The 12418-nt window shown below is 42.6% G+C and overlaps 1 protein-coding gene across 2 annotated transcripts in view; it reads left to right on the top strand.

Moving 5' to 3' along the window:
- Positions 1-12418, top strand: part of SHCBP1 (SHC binding and spindle associated 1) — a 105041-nt gene that overhangs the window by 25646 nt on the left and 66977 nt on the right. For both annotated transcript variants that reach the window (XM_085877155.1, XM_085877154.1), the window contains exon 3: positions 1648-1827. In XM_085877155.1, coding sequence (XP_085733281.1) covers positions 1648-1827 — 180 coding nt within the window. The remainder of the gene's footprint in view (positions 1-1647; positions 1828-12418) is intronic.

Raw genomic sequence — 12418 nt, forward strand, 5'->3', positions numbered from 1 at the left:
TGTTGAAGTTTCGGAAGGATTTGCTAACATCTACTCCCCCATCGGACATCAAAAATCTGACATCAACCATCACCCCACCGAAGGGAGTCACCAGGAAGAGGAAGGGGGAAAGTGAGGTACCATGAGATGAGGGTGTGGAACTGATGGATTGTGAGGGAGAGGAGTTTGCTCAAGAAGAATTTATGCAAGAGGTGGAGACCCCAGATTCAGATGAGAACAAAAGTCAGACAGACATTGTATCAATTCAAGAAGACCTCCCGTCTTCCTCCACTCTCTCACACGAAGCTACAGATGATGAAACAAAAGCAGACTGTGCATTCCTTGATGACATCCAAGCTGTGATCGACAAACATTCGTCTTTCACATCCGAACTCTTCACTCCACAGTTCAGCAGATTCAAAGCAATCAACACAAACGCCCGAAGGAGTGTGAAGAAGCGCATACAGATTGCCAAAGGAAAAGTGTAGAGTACAGTACGCATCTTGGCATTGTAATATATGTATTTGAACAATAAAATCCATGTTCTATATTTGTCACATTTCTGGTTTTTCCACCCTGCCCTTTTATTTGGATCTCCACACTTATTAGACTTTTTTGGATTTTCCACCCGACACGCTTATTCCGCCCTCTACTCTTATTAAAATTTGGAAAATGTTCCACCCTACACGCTTAGCTTATTCAGACCCCCACGCTTATTCGGGACTTGCGAGTAAGCAGTCTCCTGGGCTATTGGACACAGTCCTGGACGGGTCGCCACTCCGACACAGTATACCAGCATGCTGGCACTCCTTTTGCCGACCTCGGAAGGATGACAGGCAAAGTTAACCACACCTGGTATTAATTCAAGCGCTGAGTGGGATTTGATCTCGGGACCAAAGGATCCCAAGCCCGCCGCCCTAACTATTAAGCCAACACCAGGCATATTTGGCCCATCCATCTGTTTGTAATTGATATTTGCTGTCCATGTGTTTTCAACCATGGCATGATGGCATTAATAATTTCTCTTCATCATGACTACTCTCTTTAAAGCACATTGGGGCATTTTGCTTGTCGACATTTTAGTTCATATATATCCAAAAAGAACAATGAAAGGCAGACAATGGCATTCTGTTGTACCACTCTGATCCCCTTTCTCCTCATCTCCTCCTGTTCTCATTGCCTCAGCTTTCTCCAACCTTCAAGAATACTTTGATATTGTCTGTCCTTGAGAAGCCTCACTGCATTATTTAATTTCAGTGAAACAGGTTCCTATGCCAATTTTAATGTCGACAGCAGTATGTTTGCTTGTATTTGCCAGTAAAGGAAATCTATTTGATCCTCTATAAATGTTAATTTTATCATAAAACTCTGCCCCAATTTTTCTCCTCCCAATGACAAATGCTCAGACTTTGAATGCCTGCAGCGTTGATGCCATTCTGGAGTAAAGCCGTGCCAGGATGTGATCTGTTATGCCGCAACGTTCCCGTCGTTCCCTTCAAGCTTATCTGTCACCATTTTGTATCAGGGTGATTGCGTCGCAGTGTTTGACCAATGTGACGGTGTAATTTCCTTTGTGCGGTGCATTCGCGCAATCACGATGCTTAAAGACGTCCTTGTCACCGTATTATCCGAGATGAGTGTCATGAGATTTCATTTTATGTCCGCCAGGCCGTAACAACGCAGATGCTGATGAGTACAACAGTGATTGTAACAAGCCTGCGACTCCCAGAGCTCATCTCTGCCCGGTACCCTCTGGTTCTGACATCAACGGCACCTTTCCAGATATTTTCAACACGAGTCACCTGTCGTACTATGATCGCTTCAAAGCTTATCAAGATTACATCCTTGGTATGGTGATCTTTTTGCCTTTGCAATGATGCATACATTTTTCTCATATCTTTCAGCAAAGTTGTTTTCCTTAATTTTTGCCTCCGCCACCAGAGGTGGACCGAGGTTGTGATTTCACCCCCATCTGTGTGAATGTTTGCGAGCAAGATATCTCAAGTTGTGGACGGATTCAGACGAAATTTGGTGGACAGGTTGGGTGCGTGGCAAGGATGAATTGATTAGTTTTTGGTGAAGATCCAGATCAGAGAATTTTTTGTTTTTAAGTGATTCTTCACCATTGAGAGAGGGGACAAAAATGATATGTTGCATGATATCTCAAAAAGTTGTGATGGGATTTTGACAAAACTTGGTGGATGAGTTGCGTTGTTGACAAGAACAAGCCCATTAGATTTTGTTTCAGGTCCGGATCCAGATTCAGCCTATCAGTAGGATACAAAATGTAAACTGTTCAGCCTGACAGAGAGAGGTATGCGCTTTACCGAGCGCCGTTCTATTTTTTTTTTCTCTCCTTTCCTCTCTCTCTATCTCTCTATCTCTCTATCTCTCTCTCTATCTCTCTCTCTCTATCTCTCTCTCTATCTCTCTCTATATCTCTCTCTATATCTCTCTCTATATCTCTCTCTATATCTCTCTCTATCTATCTATCTATCTCTCTCTATCTATCTCTCTCTATCTATCTCTCTCTATCTATCTATCTCTCTCTATCTATCTCTCTCTATCTATCTCTCTCTATCTCTATCTCTCTCTATCTCTATCTCTCTCTATCTCTATCTCTCTCTATCTATCTCTCTCTATTTATCTCTCTCTATCTATCTCTCTCTATCTATCTCTCTCTATCTATCTCTCTCTATCTATCTCTCTCTATCTATCTCTCTCTATCTATCTCTCTCTATCTCTCTTACCTCAATGATTAGTTCTCGGACCATGATTATTTATAATTTACATCACTGATTTAGACAGTGGACTTGAGAGTCAGCTTTCCAAATTTGCAGATTATGCAAAACTTGGAAGTAACGTAGACAGCGGAGAAGGGTCTGATCAGATTCAATGAAGTCTAAATACTTTCATAGATTGGGCAAAAGATTGGAAGATGCAGTTGAACATAAGGTCATGTAAGGTGCTGGGATAGGTAGGAAGAATGAAAATAGCAACACCTTAATGCGAGGGGGTAGTCTCAGAGCATGTGATACAGGAAAAGGATGTGGGAGTGGTAATGAATGTAATGGGGGGGAGGGGGGGAGGCAATGAGACGGCACAGTGCCAGGCGCTTAGGTTATGAATAAGAGGTTGTATTAATACTGTACAGGAATTTACTGAGGCCTTATCTAGAATCGTCTACTGTTTTGGTCGCCACATCTGAGGAAGGACATAGCTGCCATAGAGAGGGATCAGAGTAGGGTGACTACTAATTCTGGTGCTCGCTAGACTAATCTATGAAGAATGGCTGAAGTAGACAGGGCATTAGAAAAGTGGCTATTACATGGGGATCTGACAGAGATGTTTAAGATAATGAAGGGTATCGACGAAATATGTGTAGCAGCAATTTTTCAGCAGACTGGACAGTGACAGGACCAGGGATCATAGCCTGAGAGTAAAGAAGAGGAGAGTTAGGATGGTTGTAAGGTTGAGATATTTTGCTCAGAGAACAGTTAATGCATGGAATAGTGTCCCTGGAAAGGTAGTGCCAGAAGTTACCATCGATAGGTTTGATATTTGAGTTTGATCTGTACTTAGAAGCACTGGAGAGAGAAAGGAGGCTACATTCCGGTTATTGGCAGGAATGGTAGGTAACCGAGGTGTCGATTGGTGATTGTATACTTGTGATTGTGATATCTGTGTGATCCCCACTCCTGCACTCCCCCTCTGCCCTCCGCCCTCCCCCCGCATCAGCCCCCAATTAATTTGGCAATGAACTGATAGATTGAATTAACGTGATTTTGAAGTAGTGTCGGCCAAATGGCATCCTCCTGCATCAAAATTCCTCGTGTATCCTTGAGCATGTGTTGATGACTTGCTAATTGGGACCGCCTACTCAAAAGTCAGACTGCACATTAAATCATTCCATCAGAGTTGCAGAATATCGAAAAACTCATCGCATAGTATGGCCGTGGAGCAGCGACAGAACACGCACACACACAAAAAATACATTAATACGTGGAACTGTGACATCTTCTTTATCTATGTGAATAATTTTATTCCTCCACCCATCGGGCTATTTTCTATCGATTAGCATTTTTGACGAGCTTATTTGCGTCTTTGTTTTTAACATCTCTTTTGGATTAACAGACAAATCATGTGTCAAAGGTGACATTTGAAAGCCATTCCTGTTGAAACCATATTTAAAAAGACAACAGATGGAAGCACTTTAGATTGGACAGGAGATGGCAGTGGGCAGCCATCTGGTGAGTCTGCAACACAGAATAAATATAAAGCACATCCCAAGGTTAGAAAAGGGCAATTGATTGAAAGGCATTCAGGTGGCTTCGGCTTTGGAAGACTGAGAGAAGCGGAAGCAAACAAATGTGTCCAAGTTCTGTCCAACACAGTTTAAAAAGGAAAATTAGCGAATGAATGAAAGTAAGCATTCGTGAGATTGAGAATGTTTTCATGTTACACTTGTCACTAATCCAGCAACACAGGGTGAGGTCCAAGGTTTTATGTGTCCAATGTTTATTAAAGCCAGGAGTGGAGCTTGCAGTGTAAAGCTCTGGGTTTTTCATAAATTATGTGAGAACCTGCAGTATGATGTCAGAAATGGCAGTAAATTGAGAAATACAAAATTTGTCATGAAGGTGAGTACGAAAGTGTGGGATGGGAAGAGGTGGGAGGGGTAATTTGTCACTCGTGTCGTCAAACTTATCCCATTGGTTTGTTTCTCGTGATGTGTGAACTTTCAAAAAATAAGAATAATGGATGTGATCAACAGAACTTTGATTGAAGTATGCTAACTACCGTGAGAAACAAGGAGAAGCTGATCTTTCGGGTGTTAACCCTTTGTCAGAGCAAATGAGGAAGACTGAGCGGAGTGAAGATTGATGTCGGGTCAGAGTGAGTCAGAAGTGCATGCGGCAGAGCTCCATCAGGGTCTCTTTGGGGTTGGAATGACTCGTTTTTGGTACCCATCGAAAGGGAATGTCAGGGTTCATGAGTTCGAAGGCAAGGGTGACTGGGAGAAAAGGAGATATAATGGGGAAACAAACAATTAGCAAAACGAGGGGATAAAAGTGAAATGATGAACGAACTCGTAATATGCATCCATAGCCATCCTTGACCATGTTGTGGAACATCATCCAAGGCCTTCACATTTTTTTTTTCTTTCCACCCGCACTTTTTCACCTTTATTCACTTTTAAATTTGTTTTCTCCACAACTCTGCTTGAGCGATTGACATTAAATGTTCAACATAGGAGTGCCTACCCATGGAGATGTTAAAAAAAAAAAAAATAGTTACATGATGATTGGTGGGAAAATGCAGCCAGCGTTTCAAAAAAAATCTGTTTTCTGAAGGGCGTTTCACGTTCCAGGAATAAACAACTTCGCTCGGCCTCAGCCGAATAAATAAACTTTTTTTTTTAAAGGAGCGAGAACAAAAGGAAGAGTAGAGAGAAGAGGAAAATGGAATAGGTGACAGAGAAGAGTGGAGGGAAAGGAGGAGCAATTATTGTAGATAGAAAACAAGAATATAAAAGGGGGAAAACACAGTGGAGATGAGATTGAAATGTTGTAACAAACAGGTCTAGGTAAATATAAAGTGTTTGTTAATCTCATGGGGGAGGAGGGGGGGGGCGACATTCCAATGCTGAAGATTCTTTTTTGTTTCCTCTGCCATCGGAGGTGGACGGAGGTTGTGTTTTCACCCCTGTCTCTTTGTCTGTGAGCATGATATATCAAAACTTTGTGGACGGATTTGGATGAAATGTGGTGGACAGATTCTGTATGCGACATGGACGAATTGATTAGATTTTGCTGAAGATCTGAATCCGGTTGTGAATATGAGAATTTTTTTTTAATTCTCAAAGCGATTCTTCACCATTGAGAGATGGGGCCCAAAAGCGATATTGTTATGGGTTTGCCAGTCTGATCACTCGTGGCTTCTTTGACCCTGAAGCTGATGAGCTGCAGATAATTCCATGGCATGATGTTGCTGAGCAACCATGGATGCCGTCTGAGACTATTAATTTAGGTATTGTCCTCGTGTCCAATTCCCACGTTACCTTTCGGACAAATCGATCTACCCAGATAGGGAACCGTGCTCTTGGTGCCCCCATTCCTATAGATCCAAAACTGTTGAGCGGAACGATAAGTGTGACGTCGACTTGTCTTACCTTGGTGAAACTGCGGGGCAAAACTCCCATCCCCGATTTACACACTCGTGTCTAGCCAAGAGAGAAAGAGTGAATCAGGCAGATTGGAAACAAATGTTCATGTTTACAAATAAATACGTGTTTACAAGCAATACAGTGTCACAAAGGAAAGTCTTACCCTTATGCACACAAGCCCCTTGGACAGTCACCTTATCATGAAACTACAGACATGGGCACCTCATTCGCTCTGGAAATTAGACAAGTAAAAGTGATGGACAGGGAGATAAAGAAGACTGGGCTTGCTGACGACCCCTCGCTCACCCAATGTAAGCCTGCAGATTTACGTTGCTCCAAACGTGAAGAGAGGGGAAAAGAGAAGAGGGGGTGATGGTGTAATGTGCCGTGTGGGGAGAAATGTGGTGACTGCTTCGTAATGCGTTCAAGGAAATCATGAATGCGATTCAGTAACCCAGCTCTGAACGAGTCGAGGGTTAGCAATTGTTGATTGCTCTTGTGCATTCTCAGTGAATGATTAGAAATATGGAGGGCAAGAGAAAGATAGTGTAAATCGGTGTGTTCACCGGCACGTCCAGGGAAAGAGCACCGTATCTCGTCAGCCTTCACTCTGCAACTGGCTCAATCGCTCTCACCAGAGCCCATCCATGCAGACGTTCACATTCACACCACTCGTTCCTTTAGGACTCAGTCTGGCTTCCGTTGTTCCCTGAAAACACATGACACCTGGCCCTTGGCTACCTGGACTTATAAATCCTTCAGCTGAGGCATGGCCTAAGATCGGACCATCATCCCGGTGCAGCTAGTTGTTCACAGCACAGCCTTCGCATTTGAGTGCGGCTTTTGTCAAGCTGCGCTCATTGGTCGAGCTCCCGGGCCGGCGACGCCGTATACTGGTGACCCTGCCCATACGTGGTCCTTGCTTTGGCTGCTCCATCGGGCGCTGGATGTTACCCAGCGCTAATTGGTGATGTTCCTTTGGTCTTGATTTGTATTGTGGTTTTGTAATGAAATATAGGTTTTGTAAAGTGTGATGTGTGTTGCAAAGTGAGTATGGATGTGCTGATAAGAGGTGTGGAGAGAGAAAGAGTAAGAGGGATAGGGAGAGAGATAAGAAGAGAGGGGATCGAGAGATGAGTTTCAAAGAGAATTTGAAGTTACTCCACAAACACAACACATTTCCCTGTCCACTGATACGTGGGGAGACGTAATCTATATAAACAAAATACCAGCGATAGATCTAAACTCCAGGGTTCCTTTATGTGTTTGATGTAATTCTATGAAGTCTTCCAAAACCGCAACAATACATAGTATGATATTTCAAAAGGTTGTGGGTGAGTTGGTTAGGTGACGTGAACAAGCCGATTAAATTTTGATTGAGGTCCGGTTTCAAATCCGGTCTATCAGTGGGATTCAAAATGTAAAATGTTCAGCCTGGCGGAGGTATACGCTCCACCGAGTGTCTTTATGCTTTCAACCATTCATGGTGCTCCACTGAAGAAAGATACCGTAGACTGCCATGCAACTGAATGAATGCCTGGGAAGATCGGTGTGTTGATGAACTAATATGGAGAGATACCTGTGCTGTTAGTTTGTATATTGAGCAAGTGTTCAGGGAAACATTTGTCCAGTCTTCACCCAGATATGTTTTCAGATGGAATAAAGTCTTTTTTTTTTTTTGTAGGTTGGAGGGGAGAGTAGAGGCTATGAATGGAGGAACCACACTAATAGTTTAAATAATAGAGGTGCTTGAAAGTATTGCAGCTTGTGAGGTTTCTGAAGTTGTTGCAGTGAATGAAACTTCGTTTGAAAGATGCATTAATTCGATGAGGATGTGACAAGGCGGGCAGATGAGACAAGAAAGAGAAAATGGGAAAACACAAAGTAATCTGCTTAAAAACACAGAGTATTGTTATCAATCAAAAAGATTGATATTGGAAGTCTATGAACCGACATGTAGGATTCGGCAGATAGATATTAAGGACAGTCAAAATAGTTGATGTACTCCAAGGATGCTGTTGCAAGACTCCTGAAATAAGTGAAGAGCAAGATACCAAGCTCCAATAGGGAATGAGAAAAAGAAGAGTAATTCTGATGTGGGATTTTAATTTGCCAGGTATAGTTTTGGTCCAGGTGCAGAGGAACGGGAAGGCAGAGGAATAATTTATAGATTTCGTCCCAGTTTGCTATCGTGGCCTATCATGGGGAGGATAATGTTCAGCTTTTTTTGGGGGTCGTGAACCATGTATCAATATGGTGGAAGTCGGTGTGCTTTTTGGGTTGAGCAAAGCTTTTGTTAACAGTTGGAGTTTGGGTTAGCAATGTCAAACAATGGGATTTTAATAGGGCAGACAGGTAGCTTGAGTTGGGTGTGATAGATTGGGCCAGACTAACAGGAGAATCTGCATTTGAGGAAAGAGCAAACTTTGACGAACAAATGGGCTGATTGCAGATTAAATATATTCTAGTCAGGACTCCAGAGAGCAGTGGCAGGAGGAGATCAGGTCATTTGAGTACAAAGGCTAAGAATCGTATTCAGGATAACGTATATCTGTGTTCAAGCTGTACAAATGAACTCTAGAAGAGATAGATTAACGCAAGTGCAGGAATAAACTGAGGCTTGATAAGAAACCAACTAGACAAGTGAAAAGAGGATATGAGAGCAATACGGTAAGGAATAATAAATGTAATAGCAAGGCATATTTAAGTGCATAATTGGAATACAGCAGTTTCAGACTGGTTTATACCCATCGAGGGTACAAGCACAGAGATTAGTTTGTGACAAAACCGATTGCAGGCTTCGTTCATGATGTGACTAAGTAGTTATTTTGATTCATCATTTACACAGGAGAAGATTGAGGATGTATCAGCAGCAGAGAGGGTTTTTGTCAGAGGTTGTTGGATGATTTTTGGGTTCGACAGGAAGAAAGAAGTAGGGAGCCTGCCTGTAAAGCTAAGGAGAATCAAACCTCCAGAGCCAGATAATTTGCATTTGAGAGTGTTATTAGAGGTAGCATCGTGGATAAGTGAGATGGTAATCAATATCTTCAATAGCTTGAGGTTGGAGAGTAGCAAATGGAGGGATACCAGAGCAGTGGAAACTGGAGAGTAGCAAATGGAGGCAGTGGGGTATAGAGGAAAAATGCCGCTCGGGGCAAGATTTCAAATTGCTCCCCCTCGTAATTCACATGCTGAATTGATCACAAAGCCCAATGAAATAACTTTATTACAAATCAAATTAAATACAATAGATTTGTAAGTAAACAGTGACACCTTTGTTTTCCGCCTTTCTAAATCGTCATTGGCTGACTAAGCGTCCGGTTGTTGTTATGACTGTGTGGTTCATATCTTCGTAGCCTTCAGTGAGGCAAACTCATTAATCTCAGCTTTGAGGTCAATTGACTCAACTCGTTCATGCTCAATGGAGAGATGGCTAGATTCCTGAGCCGAGAGTGGCTCATTGTGGATCTGAGGTCGTTTTTTTTTATTTATCAGTTTCAGTTTGGAGAAGCTCCTCTAGTAGAGTAAATTTGTGGTTTGACCCCCAAAAAATTGATACAAAAGGTTTTTCAACGGTTTTGGGTAGGTTTTGACCTCCAAAATAACATACTAAAAATCTACTCAAATCCACCTACCGGAAAGGGCCTATTTTCAAGATGGCATCCAAAATGGCCGCCGTGGGCTTAAATTTCCATAGAATGTGCAATAGCTGGCCTACGTTTGTGATTTTTGTGTCAATTTCTATGTTTTGGAGGTCAACAAATCCAATGAAGCCATTTTCAAAGCTGATCAGTGATGGGAAAAACCTTAAATCCAAGATGGCGTCCAAAATGACCCCCAAAATGGCCGCCATGGGCATAAAATTGCTACTAAATTGTCAATAAATACCGTGCATGTGTGATATATGTGTCGATTTCTATGTGTTGGCGGTCAACAAATCCACTGATATCATTTTCAAAGTTGATCAGTGATGGAAAAGCCTTAAATTCAAGATGGCGTCCAAAATGGCCCCCCAAAATGGCCGCCATGGGCATAAATTTGCTACTAAATTGTCAATAAATGCTGTGCTTGTGTGATGTATGTGTCGATTTCTATGTTTTGGAGGTCAACAAATCACCTGATATCATTTTCAGAGTTGACTAGTGATGGTAAGGCCTTAAATCCAAGATGGCGTCCAAAATGCCCCCCCCCCCCAAATGGCCACCATGGGCGTGTACTTGTTTTAAAACAGGCAATAAATGGACTACATTTGTAGTGTTTGTGTTTATTCCTATGTTTTGGAGGTCATGCCCAATCCTTCAAATAGTGTCTACCTGAAAAGTTGTCCCGTGCGTAGTGATCAGAATTGATTGACCATCTTGTGCATAACATAAATAAAAATATGCTTTGGTAATTTAGAAAGTAATAAATTAATCGGCTCTCACAATGATCACCATTTCCTCTAGAACGTACTTTCAATTAAAATGCCTTCAAGTTAGGGTAAATCGAAAACATCAACGAAAGTTCGTTCATTGAAGTAGCATTTACCATAGATAAACTATGCTTCCTCTTCGTCCTCCGATACTGTCTTGTTGAAAGGATTTTCGCAGGTATCAAGTTGACAGGGTCCGCAGACGCTGTGGCATGGCAGACCGTATCCCCTACAGCTACAGCGACTTGTTCTACAGCCAGTTGTGCAGTTGCATCGGATCATCTTCAACAACTTTTCTGGAGCAGCGTCCTTGTCTGACATGACTGGAACTAGTTTATTGTCCTCCAGTTTCCAACCCCAGTCTGTTTCCTTCAAGTTTCCGTTCCTCCCCATCCAGACCATAATCTGATAGTATACTCTCAGAGAGTGAAACCTTGTTGAAGACGCTGTTGGTGGCAGACGTTCTGGGGTGACAAACGACTTAGCTGAAGCCAGTTTCTTCACAAAGACATTATATCGCAACTTGGCGAGGGAATCATCGGGATGTCCTCCAAATAATACTTTCATGGCATTGTTGCCGTTTTCCACGACCATGTCTCTTGTTTGGTTGGGGACAAGGAAGGTGTTTGCACAAGTCTTGATTGCTGAATCCCCCTTTGCCAGTTTCTGAAATGCTGACTTTTTTTCCAATTCCAAATACTCGAGATGTCGAGTCACACCCAGTGAAGGCATGAAGGAAGAGAAGATGTGGGCATAGCTCTTCACCCAATGATACTTTCAGCTGGTTGATATTGTGCACCTTCCAGTTCCTGGATGAATTGTCAGAACGAAAATACAGTTCTTTGCTGTCGACGCTAGCGTAATGCAATAATAGCACCAACAGATCTGTATCTTCTCCAATCAGGGTAGTTGATTGTTGTTATGACGATGTCACTGCCGCTTTTACTATGTCTACATCGGCATCTCCTGGTGCAAGAATTACGTTCAAGCCAATTTTCTTCATTTCCTCACTGATGAGGTTGATGAGCTGTTGCTTGTTGGAGCTCCTGGACAGGAACTCATCCTTTTTGCCAGAGAATTCTGTTCCAGGTGTGAAGCTGACTTCGGGATGAACAATATGGCCACGGCGCTTGTGTGTATTGTCCTTAATAGATGGTCCATCATCATAACCATCAAAAACGACTGTTGCTTTTCCATAGTGACGAATAGTGAAGTCAGCATACGACTTGGCTATCACATTGAAACTGTCCCCGGCTGTCCATGACAAACGATGCAGCAAGGAGCCACCATCAAGAACATAGTGCTCAGTTTGGGGAACAGAGTCAGACACGGTATCGTTTGACACTTTGGCAGAATGGTCTCTGATAGCTTGAACTAATTGAGGTTTGTCAGCCTTTCTGAAAATACCTATACCCTCAAACAGGGCAGGGGGAAATGGGCTCAGCTCATAGCCCATGACATCTTCCAATGAAATGTCTCCTGTTTTTGACACAACAAGAAATCTTTGAAAGAGTAGAGCAGGGTCAATTGCTCTGTCTGGACCAAGTTTGACTGAAGATACATCTCCAAGTGTTTTGGCTCTGTCTTTTCGTTTGAAGGAAGATGTGAAAGCGGGTTTATTGACCATACTTTCCATAATCTTCTCTCCAACAGACTTATGCTTGTGGACATTCACATCCGACGCAGCCACCACTCCAGTCACAACATTTCTTAGTGAGGGATCTGGAGAAAACGGAGAGCATTCCCTGAGTTTTGAACTGGTTTTGGCTCGGTCAGAAGCATCTCTTTCCATCCTTGCGCTACTAGATTCCTTGTGTTGTTCACTAGTCGTGTACAAAAGATCAGTGAATTCCTGCATCGCA

This window comes from Eptatretus burgeri, chromosome 4 (genome assembly GCF_056783735.1).
Source record: "Eptatretus burgeri isolate ZD-2024b chromosome 4, Ebu_testis_v1, whole genome shotgun sequence".
NCBI classification, from domain to species: Eukaryota; Metazoa; Chordata; class Myxini; order Myxiniformes; family Myxinidae; genus Eptatretus; species Eptatretus burgeri.